Consider the following 19,229-nt stretch of genomic DNA (forward strand, 5'->3'; position numbering starts at 1 on the left):
AATAAACCACTAAAGTATGGTGTATGTTAGACGGTGGTAAGAGCCATTGGATAAAGGAAACGCAGAGCAGGCTCCGAGGAGGGAGAGGGTGCTGGAGGGGTGACAAATTGCAGGTAAGAGCAAGTGTCACTGAGCAAGTGATGTTTGGGCACAAACTTAAAGGGACAAGGTAGCCATTTCTATATTTGGGACAGAGAATTTCAGGGGAAAAAAGGAAAAGCTAGTGGGATCCTGCTTGCTTTGTTCAAAGAACAGCAAAGAGGACTGTACGACTAAAGCAGAGTAAGCAACAGGGAGAATAGTGGGAAATGAGGTCGCAGGACTAAGAGGACTTCAGATTTTACTGGCAATAATTTTCCCTTCTCCAGTTTGTTCACTTATCCTTCACATAAGAGGGTTTCCAACCACTGCTAGTGAACATTCACAGCCAGTATAAATCTTGCAGAGTAATAGATGTTAAATATCTTATCCCTCAAAAGAATCGGCATGGAAGCCATCATTGTCATTACAATTTTTTACATTAGTGAATGAAATTTCTAAATATACCTAAGGCATTTCCTAATTGTTAAACTATCCTTTCTCAGCTCTCCCAGGATCAATTTGCAAAATTAAACCTAAATAAAAGTCAATGTCTAAGGCACCCCAAAGAAATTGTTTCAATATGAAATTAAGCTATGGATTAGTAAATATAATAATATTTCTGGTTGAATTCAGAAATGATTGAATAATAACACCAATAAAAACTTCTGTGGAAGGGGAAAAATTTTTTTTTTTGTAGTGTGCCATTCATTTATATGTCACAGGTTCGCTCTGTTGCTAGGAGGAAATGACCTCGATTTTAGCCTGTTTCCCATCACTCTGGCAACATTTCATCAAACCTGTATACCTTCCATCCACTCCCAACCATCACAGTTGTGATTAATCAGTGTGGTTAAGAGTAACATGAGGTAAAAAGTTAGGGCAGAAGACGGTGAAGACCAAATTACATTCTTACCTCTGAAGCTTGGCCCTCTGTTTAAGATTCCACTCGAAAAGCTAATGAATAAATGGATGGGGAGCCTTGGTCTTGCCGTCTGCGTCACTGTGTTGTCTTTGACCTCGGATCGGAGTTGCCCTTCTTAGTCCTCTTGTATTTGGAATTATTGGATAAATTTGTTTTTAATAGAACTTACACTCTCTTTACTAAATCTTACGTATAAGGAAGGCTAGAAATACTCCTGGCAGTAACACAAGCATATAGTATCTATAAGTACCCAGGTAGGTATACATCTCAGGACATCTAGAGCAAGAGGTTGGGACCTCACCTTGAAGACTAACTAGGACATGTGTGAAGGACATGAAGCCTAAGTTGAGAGGTAAACCAAACTCATCAGCAGAAAGAAGAAAGGGAGAAGGGAAGGATGCCAGTCAAGAAGGCTGTTGAATCTGATTTGATACAACTAAACTACACCTGTGTCCTAGGACCCTTTGAAAAAAAATGACAAGGTGCATAAAATATTGATTGACATTTTCAAGCTGGGCAAAGCGTTGCCTGGAACATGAATTCATTACTGACTACCAGATCATACCACAGATACCAGAGGTGATTTTGTGTTTGTGTGTGTTTGAATTCCAGTGGACTTAATGGATTGTGAATCCATTGAGTGTCCTTGATATAAATTATTTTCTATGGTTTTATAGCTCCCGGAATGATTTCCCTCCCAAATATGCCCAAAATTCTAATTTTATCTTCATGTGAAAAATATATGCCTATTAGAAGCTTAAATTTTCTGTGGGTTGTTCAAAATCCTATCAGTATGCACCACTTGACACCGTCAGTGACTTATTTTTTGTATTATCCTAAATTTTCATCATCCTAAACTGGTTTGAACATTTAGATGTTATTTTAAGAAAGTAAAAATTTAAAACTAATTATTCTAATTTATTTATATTTTTTTAACATTTCTATCTTAGAAAGCCCACAAGTTTGAGTTTTTATTAACTTTTCCTTCACCTATTGACAACATTAAACTTAAAACATCAATTGCTTAATACAATACATAGTTCAGTAAGGAGTTTCCATTTTGAAAACAACCTTTTGGTAGATAAAATCCCTTTGAGAGCCAGTTATGAAGTGTTCGCTTAGACATAGAAAGAGTTATTCTCAAGGGCACCAGCTGCCTATAAGAGAGAGGCTGGCTGTGCAGCGGCAGTGTGACAAGTTGAAGTCCGAGTGGCTTCCCACACTTTACTCTTCCCACGGCTCCTTTTCAACCCAGTTGAGGGCACATCTAACCAGGCTGAACCTTTCTAAAGTGACAGATAAACCGCTTTCTTGTCCATGATGTTTCTTTCCACCCGTTGAAACAATTGAAATGAACCTTCTCAAGCCAGTTTTTATCGCCTCTGTGTTACTGCCAGTGTTTTGGTTGTCCTGAAGATGAGGAATCAGCAACCATAGTCCCCAGGGTAGACTCTTCACGACTTCATGCGTTTCTTTGAATTACCATAAGGAGAAAATTGAAATGATGAATTTTATCAAGACCCTGATTAAAAGTTAATGCTCATACTTTAAAAGACTTGGAATAAAATTAGAACATGATGACCCTTGGAGGCATTCTAACTAGTAAAATATATTTAATATTATATTATAAGTAAGTGAGACCTTGATATTTTGGAGGAAATCTTCTGGCTCTTTGGCAATTGATTCAGCGATTTCTGGCTCCTACTCTTGGAAAGGCTGGCACATGTATGCAGAATATGGAAACTGTGACACACGGGTTTCCTGCAGGCCATGCAGCTCAGGATGGCTATGAATGTGGCCCAACACAAAATCGTAAATTTACTTAAAACATTATGAGATTTTTTTTTGTGATTACATGCCACAATGTATTTAATGTGTGGCCCAAGACAACTCTTCTTTTTCTCTTGTGGCCCAGGGACACCAAAAGTTTGGACACCCCTGCTTGAGTGAGACAGCAGGTAGTGTAGCCTCTCTTTTGCTCACAATGGCCAAGCTCTTTTCTCTTTCAAGGGGAGAAGATAAACACTCACCAGAAGTGCTGTAAGGTTTAAATGAGGCCATCCTAGTGTGGTAATCAATGCTTTTCTTCTTATTATTGTTATCTTCCGTCTGTCCTAAATCTTTAATTAAATGCTATAAATTTATCTGGGTACAAATTCTAACTGGAGCAACCCATTATTACTGAATAATTTTATAGCAACAATGAACTACTTGAAGTTTTGAAAACCTGCTCTTCCATTTTGTTCCATTTTGTCTAAAACCAGATACGAGTCATACTCTCCAAGGGGCCAGAGTTCCCATAGCTATGGCAGTGGTGTCTCTGTGTCATCCACAACTTTGGAACATAAATTTTTATGGTAATGAAAGAAGGAATGAAACATTATCTGTCACGCTTACTTCATTATTTAAGGCCAGCCTCATATTTGGAATGAAATTCACTGGAATAAGTATTAACTACCTGTTTACAATGACACTGAATTTTATTACCTTTCCTGTGACTCTAAGATAGCTCTGGGGGAGACAGAAAGGGAAAGGAAGGCCTTGGGCAAGGTCAAGTTTTCTCGGAAGGCAAGCACCTTACAAGACAGTTTTGATCCTTATGATTTACCCCAGTCCCACATCTGGATCTTAGCCCTATCAGCTCAAGACCTCATTTTAACAAACCAGGGAGTTCTTCCCCCAAGACTAAGACTTACTACCAATATGAAAGAGACATATATAAATCAGAGCTCAAGTTCTTTTATTCATACGAAGAAAAATGACTGCCATGTAAATTACAGCAGCCATGTCAGGATGACCAGCTCTCTCTTTCTAAGAAAAAAGACACCAGAAGCCAAATTGTAATCAGAAAGTTGGCTGGCAATTCTGACAACTCCAGCAGGGTGTGATTCATGTATTAAACATCATCAGCCTTGTTACTGCTTCCTCAGAAAGGGCTTACACAGCACTACCTACTGCGATTTTGTGATTTCGCCACGGCTGTTTGGACTTCCACTGCACATCAATTTCCTTTTGATTCATGTGTTTTTTTTCTTTTAAGTGTCTTAACACCTTAGTCAAGGCTTCTGCCCTAGGAGTGACCCTGTTTCTATATGGTGGTTTTGCATAACTCTTTCTGAACCATTATGTTTTCTTTGTAGTGTAATAGGATTAATGTATTTTTAAAGACTTTATTTTTCTAGAGAAATTCAGGTTCACAGCAAAGAGAGAAAACTACAGGGATTTCCTATATACCCCACATTATCAACGTCCTGCACCAGAGTGGTACATTTGTTACAACTGATGAACCTGCATTGACATGTCATCATCACCCCAAGTCCACAGTTTACATTAGGGTTCACTCTTGGTGTTTGGACAAATTCATCATTATGGTATACAGAACAGCTTCCCTGACCTAATACACCTCCATGTTATGCCTCTTCATCCTTCCCCACTTCTGCCCTAAACCCTGGAAACCACTGATCTTTTTATACCGTCTCCATAGTTTTGCCTTTTCCAGTATGTCAGGCAGTGGAATTCACACAGTATGCAATCTTTTAAGATTGGCTTCTTTTACTTAGTAATATGCATTCAAGGTTCCTCCATGTCTTTTCACGGGTTGATAACACTGAATAATATAGTACTGTCTGGATATAGCATAGTTTATTTATCCATTCATCTACTGAAGGACATCTTGGCTACTTCTAAGTTGGGCAATTATGAATAGAGCCACTATAAAAAATCACTACTATGAAAAATATCCATGTACAGGTTTTTGTGCAGACATAAGTTTTCAACTTTTTTGGGTAAATTCCAGAGTCTGATTGCTGGCTCTTATGATAGGAGTATGTTTAGTTTTTTGAAGAAACTGCCAAACTGTCTTCCAAAATAGCTGTACCATTTTGCATTCCTAACCACAGTGAAGGACAGTTCTTCTTGCTTCACATCCTTGTCAGAATTTGATGTTGTCAGTGTTTTGGATGTTGGCTGTTCCAATAAGAGTGTATTTAGTAATGTCTCATTGTTATTTTAATTTACATTTCCCTGATGACATATGATGGGAAGGATCTTTTCATATGCCTATTTGCCTACTGCATATCTTCTTTGATGAGGTGTCCTTTTAGGTCTTTGCCCATTTTTAAATTAGTTTGTTTGTTTCTTGTTGAATTTTAGGAGTTCTTTTATATTTTAAATAACAGTCCTTTATCTTTTTCAAATAGTTTCTCTCAGTCTATGGCTTGTCTTCCCATTCTCTTGACATTATCTTTCTCAGAGCAAAAGTTTTAAATTTTAATGAAATACAGCTTATCAATTGTTGTTTCATGGATTGCGCCTTTCACACTTTCTCTAAAAAAGTCATCCCCAAACCCAAGGTTATCTAGGTTTTCTCCTATGTTATCTTATAGGAGTTTTATAGTGTTTGGTTTTACATTTAGACCTGTGATCCATTCTGAGTTAATTATTGTAAAGAGTGTAAAGTCAGTATTTATAGTCTTTTTTTTTTTTGCATGTGAATACTCAGTTTTTCCAGCACCATTTTCTGAAAAGACTATCTTTGCTTCATTGTATTGCCTTTGCTCTTTTGTCAAAGATCAGTTGACTATTTATGTGAATCTGTTTCTGGCCTCTCTATTCTGTTCCATTAATCTATTTGTCTTTACTTTTACCAATACTGCCCTGCCTTGATTACTGTATCTTTACAGTAAGTCTTGAAGTTGTGCAGTGTCAGCTCTCCAGCTTTGTTCTTCTCCATAGGGTTAGTATTTTTGAACTGTATTTTCATCCTTTTCTCTATTGTCTGTGGATAAGGCCTTCCATCTATTCTGCAGAGGTACCCACTTGTTTTATATAGCATTAGTATAATTACATAAAAAATGTAAAGAAAAAATGCTGTGCCTTTGACAAACAAAATAGGTGGTTCTACCACAAACAAAGATAGTTCATGAGGAAGTTGCCACGTGAAAAGAAAAGAAAGGCCATCTCTTCTAGCTGCTTGGGAGTGTGGGTAGGACAAGGGAGAAAAGGTATAGGAAAAAAGCAGTCAGCAGGTGCATGGTGGCCCCTCCCTTTCCTGAAGCTGTAATCCTGGAGGCAGCCACTGAGATAGACTGAGGGAAAAGCTAACAGCAAAGGATACTTTGCAGCTCTAGGAGGACACTGCTGCTTATGTTATTAGAGGATAAGTGAGAGCAGAGTAAAATGAGCAACATGTTTGGGTAAAGAGAAGGCACAAGTGAGTGCCCCACCCCTGTTTGGCTCTCCCAAGGCCTAGAAGGCATCCTTTGGCCCCAGCATTCCCACTTTTGGACACGTGTGAACACAGAGTGCAGGCCAGCAGGTCTGCCATGGGGACCATTGTTGCAATGGATGAGGTGAGTCCATCCCCAGATCTGCTCCGTAGACAGCCTGAGTGCAGGTGTGGATGACCCTGCAGAGGGTCTGCAGCCTGACAAACGGCTGCCCTGGGGCCGGGTGGGAGGGGCAGAGCTCTGAGACTGGACATGTTGACGTGTCTGAGCAGACTCCTTTCCTAGGGACAAAGCTAAGAGCCACTGGACAGCACACAAAGATCCCACACAAAGGTCCCCAGCCCACCCACGCAGCTATGTCACCTTACAGAGGAGCAGCACAAGAGGGAGGAAATCTCAAAGACTAACCATGTTCACAAGAAACACTAAGTCATCTACAAATGCTGTTTAAGGAGAAGAGACTGAGATGACCTTAAATAGTATGTTTAGGATGGTCAGTTTTTTGACTATTGTTTATCAGGGTGGGGTTCATAAGAAATATTAGATCAATTGTGAAAAGTTAAAAAAAATTCTTTGCACATCTTAAATTGTCCTGTGTGAAACTGTAACTATGCTTCATTCATTTTTAACTCTTAAACAATACTCTTGAGATGGACCTCATTTTTCTATCCTTCCCCTTCATACTTTACATTAATGTTGATCACTATACTCCATACTGTACACTTAATATTCAACTTTTGAAAGATATAGGAAGCAAGTGGTCTGCCTTGTAAATGGCCTTGAACATCTATTTCACCTCTTCTCTAACAAGAAGTTATGATGATTATATGAGCACTTACTAACCTCTAAGGCATTTTGCCATCACAATTACCAACAGTTATAAGTATAAGACATGGAGATGAATATGCAGCCACAAAGAGTTGGGAGAAGCTCCCTGCTGTGGGGAGCAGAGCCAGAAAAAGCTTGCTCCTACTAGGTAGGTGTTCACCAAACGTCTGTTGAAATCATTTCACCGTTTAACCATTATACTTTGACAATGGTAAAAGCCATGTGCCAGACACAGTAAAACCAGACAGAATAAAACCAGACACAAAAATGATGGGGCCAGTACTGAGTTCCAGGCAGGGGAAATGGCTCACACAGAGGTGCAGGGACTCAAGAGCCTAAGGTCACCATCCTGCACTGCAAACACTCTGGAATAGCTGGGCAGAAGCTCCCCTGAGCTTTCCATTGACAAAATGGAACAGAGAGATACTGATGGCCTTTAATTAGCAAAAAAGTGACCAAACACAGTTTATTTTGTAGATTACTTTGGAGGCCTTGTGAAGGGTGGCTGAAGGAGAGCAAGAAAAGTGAGGAGGGGACTATGGCTTTGCACATGATAAGTGGCCAGGGCCCAAATAAAGCCACAGCAGTGGGCCTAGACAAGTGGAATTGGTTGTTGTTGTTAAGATGGTGTCTCTATGAGGGACGAGTTCTAAGACATTTTTCTATTCAGCAATCTTGCTAATGTCGCCCCAACTTTTCTTCTTAAATGATTGAAATATGTTTAGCACTTCAGTGGCTGGACATTTAAGAGATAATAGATAATTCAAAATCATCCAAATGTTTGAAAATCTATTTCTGTCAAGTCAATTATCAATTTTTTTAAAAATGCTTGCATTGCTTAGAAATACCAAAATAAAACTCTAGAATTATTTACTCACGGACAAATTGTAATAAATATTTTTCATAATATTTTACCTTAAATGTTTCCATGACTACGATTTCTGTCATCACAGAGCATTAATATTTAGAGAATTCTGCTTTTAAGTGGATAGTTTACTGCTGCTCTAGTGGCATTAGTTTTTAAAGTCGGTTTTTGTGAAGGAGAAAAAAACCCAAAACAGTACATATATATCATACTTTTTGATGCAATGTTAGACATGAAGTGAAATTCATAAAAGCCTGAAAATATAAAAAATAAATTATGTTTTTATGTTTTACTTACATTATAGGAATTGAAGGTACAGCATTGGTTTTTATATTTTATCATTTCTACCTTGATGTGAAATGAGAAGTAATTGTAAGTTTCATCTTGGTGCCCAAAGATAGACTTTTATTTCAAATGTACGTAGTAAGCCAAGACCTAGAAGGATGCAAGACCGTTTAGTTATTTCCTCTTTGTCAGCCTGCCTCACATGTAAACATTGTCAGACGAAGAAAGTATATAAATATTTGCAGCTCTTCACTGACTTTAGCATCTAGTTTGAAGTATTTTCGTTGAATGAAACTGTTTTTGTGCTACAATTTCATTGATATTATGAACATTTCAAGTGCAATAAAACTAGAATTGTTCCTTGTATGGGAGCGGCCATATGAAATTTTTATTTGCAATTCTGTTGTTCTACATGTGAGTGATCTCCACATTTTTTCATAACTTGGCATGTAATAAGCATCCTAACCCACGAAAAAGAGGCCATCAGCAAGACTGTACATCTTTCCTGCATAGCTGTTTTTCTTCTTTCTGCCATTCTTAAGAATATATGATGAGCCACTTGAAATAAAATTTCTTGTGTTTAAAAAACTAATCGTATCAGGAAGCACAGCACTGAGACTGAGCACTGAAGATAAAACAGTGCCCTACTGCGAAGGAATGTCCCTACCCAAAATATAAGACATTTTTATACTCGCAATATGCCTCCTAAAATGTAACAAAATAAGGCTCAGATTATAATGAACATGTGTGGTAACTGGATTCCACCATGATTGGTTAAAATACTTTGTAACTAAATGATTTCATAACTGCCTTTACTAGAGCAACATTTGTAAACCTAATAAATGATTTATAAATTTTGTCACAGTTATATTAAGCATGATGTTTACAAAGAGAACAATAAATCTAGGTTTGGTGTTCCATTCTCTCTCTCTACAAATTCTGTTTATGCCTTTTTCACTGAATATTCTGTTTTACAGACAATATCAGACACTTGTTTCTCTTAATGTTTATAGCACTAATTGCAGTTTTCTTTGGGCATTAAGTATTGAAAAGGCTCCTGGGGAAAATATTGTCTCTTCCAGCTTTTCCTTCCTCTCTTCATTTTAGTGAAACACTTTAAAGTATCTAGAAAAAAAAACATAGACCCCCTTCGGCCTAGTTTAGGGATCCCTGTTACCAGGGCCTCAAACAGGATGGGTTCCGAGCCTGCTTCCTGGGGCCTGCACAGGAATACTCAGTGAGGATGACCAGCGGAGGTCTTCAGTAGGTGCTGTCTTCTTGTTGTTGTTGCTATTGTTGTTTTTTTCAACTCTTGCAATTCCCATTACCAGATGTGATATCATAGCATTGAGTGATTTTTAAAAAATGCTGTCGGTTTAGAAGGGACCTGCAGGCAGAGAAGCATGTTTCTAATCTCTTGGGCTAGAATACTTTAGTGACCACCTACCTCCCTCACTCCTTCTCTTTCTTCTCTAACACCTCCATTTTCCCCTTCCTTACTAACCGTTTACTGTGGGCAAAGGAATGAACTTCTGAGACACAGAGCAGCCTGCTTGATCCTCACGGAAGTGTGCTACACAAAAGGAGACAGCCACTGCGTGTTTGCAAAACTAATCTAGAGTTACAGAGTGCAGATCAGTAATTACCTGGGGCCGGAAGTGAGAGAAAATTGACTACAGAAGAACGTGAGAGAACTTTCTGGAGTGGTGGAAATACTGTCATCTTGATCACAACGGTGGTGACAGTTATACAGAGCTGTCAAATCTCATAGAACTGTTTAGTTAAAATATGTGTATGTTGTATATACAGTTTAACTTAATGAAGTTTATTAAATAAAAAAAATATTTTTAAAAACACAACAAGTAGTCATAGGAGGGAGACAAATGGACAACCAGCACAGGAAGCAAAGCGAAGGTGAACAGCAAAGGGCAGAGGCTGTTACAAATGAAGACAACGAAGTGCCTAAATGGACACTTTGGGGCCCAAATGGATTCTTGGGAACCCTGGCAATGAGGTGCCACTTCTGGTCACAACAGTCATCATATCACCATTATCTGTACCCACTATTTCTTCTTCCACACTGGTAAGCAATCTGTACCCTACAACCTGAAATGATTTTCTTCTTCCCTTCTAATTCCTACACCTAACTCAATTTCTGGGGGTTTTTTTCTTCAAGTTCTTGTGACTACTCCTGCAGTACATTAACAACTCTTCAGTGAATTGATATAATGCAATTAGTAACTCAGTTACCCTTTAGTTGAGCTGCTTTTACCTAAACCCATATTGGAAACTCATTGAGGGAAGATTTCTAATATTTATATTCCTGTTACCTCCTTTCCCACATTCCACTTACTGTTCAAGGAAATGTGTCAAAATATGTCTTTAATCTCTCCAGTTCTTTTCATTTTTCCTCCTGTAATCCTAGTTTATTGTCTCTTGCTTAGACTGTATCAGTGTTACCTTAATTGGTTTCTCTGCTCTATCCTTACCCCGCTTTGTTCTCTACACAGCATTCAGAATGTTCTCTTTTAAAAGGAGATCCTATTCTGTTACTCTGTTCCTCAAAATGTTCCACAACTTTGCCCTGCACTTAGAGTAAAGTGTGATCCCTGCCTGACTAGAGTCTATCTTTACCTTCCACCTTGTCTCCTATTCACTGTGTTTCTCCAAACCACGCCTTTTCTGAGCTCAGGGTTTTTACAATTGCTGTTCTCCTCCTAGAATCCTTTTCTTCCCGCTCTTGCGATGGCTTCTCATGCTTCAAGGGTCAACTGGAAGGTCATTGCTCTGAGATCTCTCCAAAGGAACGTTTGTCTCCCAGCAACAGAAATGTTTTCTATCATACAACCTTGTTTATTTCTTTCCAAGGAACTTAGCAAATATAAAATCTACCTTGACTGTGTATTTATTTAGTGGCTTGTTGTCTGTGTCCTCCAATCAGTTAATAACCACCACAAGGATAGAGATCTTTTGTATTTTGTTTGTCACTATCTCCCCAGCAGCTAGCATGGGATCAGTTTATTGATGAGATTCAATGAGTAATCATCAAATGAATGAACTTATGAAAATGTAGTAGGCAAATAATAAATACCCAGTGTTTGCTCTTGTTTTGCCCTGAAGTCTTTCTCTAAAATTTTTTTCTACCTCACTTTTACAGGTACTTCTGTTGTGACTGTAAAAGCTTTTGCTCTCAACTCAATTCCAGATAATATTAAATATTCCATTTTTAGTGGAAATGAAGATGGAGTTTTTTCCCTGTGCCCCAACTCAGGTAAATCTTCTCTATCCAGTAACAACTTTATGTCCTGCTTCATTTAATGTTATCAGTAAGAAATACTTCTCCAAAGGAAACTCAAAATTTGAAAGATAGAAATTGTTATAGGTAAATAATTTAAAAGGTAAACAAGAAAGTTTTTAAGGTAGCAGATGGGAAATTGTGGGAAATCAAGAACAATTTATTTGTTTTACACGTTCTTGTTAAGAATTCTATTCTTCACATTTCCAAATTAGACAGTTCCTATTCTACTTTTCTAATTTTTGAGATAAATTGGTTTCTACTTAAAAATTTACCCATCTACTTGGGAGGATTCAAGATATAGTATGGAGATCATTAATAATGACATTGAATTGAAAATAAGCACACATGTCTAGCCTTTTCATCAGATTCCTCCAATTCGCCACTGAATGTCAACAATGCAACAAGAAAGGACAGCTGGAAAGGTTTCTATGTGGTGGTGAAGAAATTACTTCCAAATACAGCATGTATTAAATTTAGTTTTAACAAGACCATTATTGTGTTTTAAATGAATACCAATTGATTATTTGAAACATATTTTTTTGACTAACGACTACATAGTAGATATGTATCTACAGCTTCATTGTCAACCCTCAAGAAGAATGTTTTTAATAATTTCTGTATTACCATAGAAGTGCCTTATTTAATCTGTACTGCATGCACATGGGAAGAATTGAAAGGGGGTAATTTCTTAAGCAAATGCCTTCTTGTCCAGAGTAGTGGTATGACTTTTTGATCCACACAGCCCATGTTCAGGAGCTTTCTGAAGTAGTCTGCGAGGAGTCTTCATCTCTTCATCCCATCATTTGGTTAAAGGGTGGTACAGGAGGCCTCTTGGCAAGAGGGCCACTGTGAGCATCACCAAGCCTTAAGCATCCAGCAGTCCAGGTGTCTGAGGGTCCTGGGAAAACAGCTAAGATTAGAACCTTTAGGAGGAAGGAGAGCAGAGCTTGCATATTTTCCCAGGCTACTCTCCTGGTTTCTTTCTACTCTCTCACTCCTGGCATTGCTCACTCTTGGCTTTATTCTTTTCTGTAGTATCTCATTAGAATGTAAATAAAATATCCACAGCATACTATTTTTTCAATTAAGTAGTTATTTATGTTGAAATTTATTTCAAAATTTCATTGTGAAATATCTATAAGATGATGTGTTAAGACATATAAAACTGTGTAATAGACAATAGTAAAATAAAAACTCATCTATTTGCTGCCCATCTTTAGAGATGAGATGTTGGTACTAGAGCCTCAAAATACTCTGTGTGTGCCTCTCACATCTCTCTTCTTTTACCCCAGATGAAATCAGCAATCAGTAATCTGAATCTGGTCTTGATAATTGCCTGGTTTTTTTCTTTATAATATTCTCCTCATGTGTGAATCCTTAAACAACATGTTATTTAGTTTTTCCTTGATTTAAACCACATAGCAGAATCACAGTTAATGTACACTTCTATGACTTGATTCTTCGGCTCATCAATTTACCTATGATTTAAGAGGAATAGCAAAGAATGACATGCACCTGCTGCCAAGGTTATAAACTAGAACATGACCATTGTCATCAATACTCACTTTTTGCCTTTCTCTCATTGCATCCTTTCTCTCCACTGCTTCAGGATGACCAATGTCCTGACTTCAGGAGTAATCATTCCTTTGTGACTTATAGTAAATATATCCCTATGCATGACACTTTAATTTTGCTTTTTTAAAATTCTCTATAAATGGGTTCATATTCTTGTATTCTATGGGATTAAAATTTTTAATTCATAGTCAGAATCATTCATGTTAAGGTGTAGTTGGGGTCCTTTCATTTTCACTTCTTTATGGTATCCTGCTATAAGTCTATAGCATCATTTATTTATCCATTGTGCTATTGATGGACAGTAAGGTTTTCCTGTCTGGGGATATAATGACAAGTCCTGTTAGGAACATCTGATGCACATCTTTTGGCGCACAGATAAGGAGCTCTTTAGGCCTCAGAGTCTAGGCTGGGTGTATGCCTCGGAAGATGTATTCTTCAGCTTTGTAGACAGTGCAAGACTGTTTGATGAAATGGTTTGTCCCACTCTACATTCCACCAACATCGAGTGACAGCTGTCAAGCTTGTTCATGTTGTACTTTCTATTGCCAATCTGCTGGGATGAGATGGTATCTCATTGTGGTTTTTATTTGCGTTTCCCTTATTACTAATGAATTTGAGCCATTTTTAATAGTTTATTGAGCATTCCTGTTTTTTTCTTTGTGAAATTCATATTGATATCTTTGTCCTAATTTTCTACAGGTTGTTTGTGTTCTCTTTCTGAAGTGTAAGGATTTTTCATATCTTTTGTTAGTATTTTTCCCCTGTTTTTTTGATGCAAACATTTTTTACTGTTTGTGACTTATCTTCCACTCTCTTCATGGCATGTTATGTTTTGAATGAGTTAGAATGAATCAGGCTCTTATTTTGTAAGGTGTTTAAGGAACTTTTCTTTACCCTGAGTGCATGAAGATATTCTTACATTGTCTTTTTAAATTGTATAGCTTTCCTGTGCACACATGGATATTTTTAGGATATGTAGGGTTGAGTTAGGGGTAACTCTGTTTTTCTTCTCTTCCATTTTTTCAATGAGATTGCTATTAGCATAATAGTTATAGCATAATAGCTATAGCATATAGAGTTAGCTAATAGCATAACATAACTATTATGCTAATAGCATAATATAAGTTATTCTAAATAGCATTAACCTCCTCCTGTGATCTGCAGTTTCACCATTGTCATCTATCACATTTCCATGACATTTTACTGGGCTGCCACTCTTTTCCATTCATTTCTTGTGTATTCACACACCAATACCACACCCCATTGCATTGGCTTTATAATAAGTCTTCATGTCAGGGAAGCTGCCACCTTCCCCCAGTATTTACTCCATCTTCATATTCGTTTTCATGAGTATATTAGCTGTCATTGACCCTTTTCCCTAACATATACCTATTGGGATTTTTTACACAAGGAAAGGAGACTTATTTATAAATTTTGGGATGATGTACAGCTGTCTATATCTTTATGCATATAACCCACATAACCATGGCATGCACATATGATTTTAGATGTATCCTCACCCAGATTAACAAAGAAAATGTCAAAGAAAAAATCAGGTAAATCCAATCTAGAACTGAAGTAACTTCATCATCAGGCCACGATGTCCTCCTTTCAAATCTCACAAATCTCACAAATCTTGCATAGCTGTGCATTATAGATAACAATCATCTACTTTTCTTCTTTTTAATTGTGGTAAGAACATTGAACATGAGATCTACCCACTTACATTTTTAAGTGTACTGTACAGCCTTGTTAGCAACAGGCACAACGTTGCACAACAGGCCTCTAGAACTGACTCATCTTGCATAACTGAACGTTCATACCCGTGGGACATCAACTCCCCATTCCATTCTTCCCCAGCCCTGGCCACCACCTCGCTACTCCCTGCTTCAAGGAGCTTGACTATTTTGGATAGCCCAGAGAAGTGTCATCATGCAGTAGTTATCTTTCTGTGACTGCCTTATTTCACTTAACATAATGTCCTCAAGGTTCATTGATGTTGTCCCACATGACAGTATTTTCTTCTTTGTTGACATTGAATAATACGCTGTTGCATGTGTACACTACATTTTCTTTATCCATTCATTCATTGATGGACATTCATGCTGTTAGAATTTTTATTTAAAATGTATTAATCCAGATATCAGTTCGGGGAAAATATATATCTTTACAGTAGTATCTTCTAAACCAGGGATAATATAGAAAATCACACCAATATTATTCTTAAATATATCTTAATAAAGTCTTAATCTTTTTCTGTAGCAAGCTTGTTTATTTTTTGTTAGATTTGGCCTAAATACTTTATACGTTTTCTTGCTAAAGTAAATGGAACTATGCTTTTTCTACCATGCTGGTGTATATACTTGAAATTGGCTTTATATTTTAATTTTCTATCCAGCAAACTTGTAAACTTATTAATTTAAATATTTTTCTGTATGTTCAACATATACAATCATTATCTGAAAATGATTATTTTCCCCTGTGTTTGTTGGAAGTTACATAGCTATTTCTCTTCTTATAATGGTTAGCCTAGCTATTTTAATATATATAATTAAAGTCTAACATTTATCAATATCTTGCTCCTGAAGTATACAAGCAATTTAGAATTCTTTAGCTCCAAATATCTTTTTTTTTAATTTATTGCCTTTTGTTGACTGCTATTTTACTATTTTCAGATTAGGCATTATTAACATTTTAAATATATTTAACTGCTTCTTTGTTACTCTCTTTGCTAACTATTCTTTCTTAGGCCTCAGACTTTTCTCTAGTATCGTTTTATTTCTACCTGAAACACATCCTTTACTGAGGGTCTATTATAGTAAACTTTCTCAGATTTTGGTCATCTAAAAATGACTTTATATAATCTTTGTTTTGAAAAGATTTTTTTTTCTGGGCTTAGAATTCTGGGTTCCTAGTTACTTTAATTATTTTGAAGATATTGTGTCTTCTGGTTTCCAGTTGTTGCATTAACAAGTAAGCTTTTAACCTAAATACCATTTTTTTTTGGTATTTTTAGATCTACAGTTAGACAAATATTGGGTGGTATTACTCTCTCCTACATCTCCTTTTCATATTTTTCATCTCTGACCTTTGTCAGTTTAGAACTACTGTATTTTTCACTTCCAGAAGTTCTCTTGGTTTTTTTTCAACTCTTCTTGGTCTTTCAAAAATGTAATCTCTGGTTTATTGTTCATGTTTCTGAGCTTCTTTTTTAATACCTAAGCATATATACTAATCACATATTCTGTGGCTAATAATTCTAGTGTCTTCAGCATTTGAATATGTATTTTGTTCTCTGTGGATTTGCTAGCTCTCATTCATGAGGCCTTGTTTCCCTGTAACTTCTGTGCTTAACTAGGAACTGCTCATTGTGCTTAAAACGTTTTAGTTTTGCTTCCTTTTGTTTGTGAGAATCTTCAAAGCCTGGGTTGAATTTCTTCCCTTTATAAAGGATTTGCTTTCCTTTCTGCAAATCACCTGGACACATCATCAAGCAAAGCTTAGCTTAAACATAATTATTGAAGATTTCTAAAAATATGTAGCTATGATAGCTTGGTTACTACCTATTCAGGCTTAAGCTAATGAATTATTGGCAGACGTTTTTTCTCTCTGCCAGTCAACACCAAGGTCAAGGAAAGCAAGATTCTGTGCATCCATTTTTAATTTTTTTTTAAATATTGATGACTCATTTGGTGCATTTGGAGCCTTTGGGTTTATAGCTTTATTCTGATTTTCCTATTAGACCCTTTACCTTTTGTGGGTTCAGTCTTTTTCTCTTGTTTTTCCACACCCTGTGCAGCTATTAGAGATGAATCTTAATGAAGGAAGTTGTGTTAGAAATCCTTGCAACAAAAATAGGATTTTCATACTTGCTTACCTCCCCATACTGTTTTCATTAATTTTTTTTTCTTCTGAGGATTCTCTTCTACTATACCACCTCAATAATGCATTTCAACACACACATGTACCAAGCATGTTAGTTGTTTTTATCATGAAGATCATTTCAGTATATACTTTATCACATTACTGTCAAGAAGTATTTTTAAAAATCAGTTAAGTATGATATTAAGTTTATATTAAGTTTATATTTTATGCCACTTTTGTCCAATCAATCATTAAACTTATTATCTTAAGATTTTATGAATATATGTTCTTTAAACAGTATATCAGTTAAAATAGAAAACTAGTATGTATGATAAATCAATGGAGTTTAAGTTGTGGTCACTTTTCTTAAATGGTAAAAATGGGAGAGAGCCATTTTATTAGTTATTGGTTAAATAAGTTATGATTAGAGGGATTTCTGTCTGGGCACTGTGCTTTCTGTCCATCTGTGCCAGCATTTGCCCTGTGTTCCATAGACACAAACCAAAGGTTTGCTTTTGTATCCAAACATCCTGTCACTTTAGCTTAAAAATATCTTCTTTTCACTGTCTAAACCAGCATGAATTTTGGAGTTTTACTAGCCTCGCACATGTCAATAGCAGATGGTAGTATTCATTTCATTATTTGGTCGATTGACATGAAACAAAAATGATCAAACTTTCAATGTTTCAAGGATATAGCTTTAACAGGAGAGAGTTTAAAGGCTTTGGGATAACATAAATATTTATCACATTCTGCTTTGGCTGTGTATACAATATGCATGTGCACAGTTTGTAATTGACTGAAATAACCTGGGTATGCTATCAAACATTTAGCATTTGAAAACTCTTAACCTCATTTTGATGTGTATTTTATAACTTGGACAAAAGCAATATATGTACATGTATCAGAAGGAAAAGATTACTACAGTTTCATTCTCAAGTTGTTGTGTAACTGGCACTCCAACATATGAGAATGAACATGAAGTTGGTATGGTGAGGCCCTTACTTGAAGGAAAACATGGTCTTCTGCCCATACTATTAGACAGAGCCTAGTTGTACTTTCATCTCACCAGTGACAGTAAATCCTTGATGTCTCTGAGAAAAATATGCGTCTATCATCCAAGGCAAAATGTGGATCTGGTAGGTGCGCCAGCCGTGAATTATCTCACAGACTGGTTATTGTCTTTTCCACTTGCATAACTTTCACAGCATATGCCAATTATTATGCCAAAAATAAAAACCAAGCAAGGAAAGCATTAGAGCTGCAGATCCTTTCCAAGTTCAAAATTCCAATTATCAAAGCCTAAACACAAGCCTTTTATTAAAAACCCCACTTTGATCTGCACTATAATTGGCACACTTTCTACTCAGTGACACTGGCAATTTAGTATTGCATTTCCATTGCATTTCTCCTTTACTGGTAGTAACAGCACATGATAGCAAGCTGAGTGCCCTGTGTGATGGAGAGAGAGCTCCAGATGAGAACTTTGGACCCCCCTCAGACTGGGGCTCTGCTCCCATTTGGGGGTGTGGGCTCTGCCCCTTGTTTCATGGAGGTTTCTAAAGACCAGCTTCCTTCATTACCTACTCTTCAAAATGCAGCTTAATGATTCTCCAGCTGCCAATAGTTAGATGTATTCTAAATTTTGTCAGGGGTGTCGGTAACATCAGACTGTGATTTGTAAAAGTAATTTGCTTTTAGTTCTGAATGGTAACTAAATCTGTTGACAATAAATGAGAGAGATTTTATGAAATTTTAAATTTGGTGGTATAGTGAGTTCTTCATATAGAACATAAATATTTAATTTCTCTTAGTAACAGAATAGAAGCTATAAAATCCCCGCCCCCCCCAAACTTACTCAATACCAGAGTTAGAACATTTCTTGGGTTGCTGGTTGCCTAAGGAGACTGGTTCAGAGAGAGCACTAAGAACTGGGAAGAACTGGGACTTCCAGACCATAGATCCAGAAACAAGTTCTTTCACCAGAACATAAGATTTCTTTAACAGTCTGTGGCTATTAAATTTTATCTTTCTAAATTCAGACTTTATATAAAGTTAATAAATCTATAACTGGTGATAAGGAAGAGAGAAGTAGGTACAACACAGGAATCTAGACCATCCAACTTCAAAGAGACATTCTATATGTGCACTGATTACTTTTCACAGTGGCCCTGTGAAGTCATTATGAATATCCACATTTTATACAAGAGGAGCCTCAGCTTTGTAGAACCTGAGTAACTGACTCCAGGTCACAGAGTTAGTGGTGGTGGAGCCAGGTAATTG

The 19,229-nt window shown here is 36.8% G+C and overlaps 1 protein-coding gene across 1 annotated transcript in view; it reads left to right on the forward strand.

The window, feature by feature from the left end:
• DCHS2 (dachsous cadherin-related 2) overlaps nucleotides 1-19,229 on the forward strand; it is a 178,680-nt gene that overhangs the window by 140,267 nt on the left and 19,184 nt on the right. Inside the window, exon 14 of the mRNA XM_054595798.1 lies at nucleotides 11,367-11,480. Within this exon, the coding sequence (XP_054451773.1) occupies nucleotides 11,367-11,480 (114 nt within the window). The remainder of the gene's footprint in view (nucleotides 1-11,366; nucleotides 11,481-19,229) is intronic.

Source organism: Pteronotus mesoamericanus, unplaced genomic scaffold, assembly GCF_021234165.1.
Source record: "Pteronotus mesoamericanus isolate MK-2021 breed Mesoamerican mustached bat unplaced genomic scaffold, CSHL_Meso_final contig_163, whole genome shotgun sequence".
Taxonomy (NCBI): Eukaryota; Metazoa; Chordata; class Mammalia; order Chiroptera; family Mormoopidae; genus Pteronotus; species Pteronotus mesoamericanus.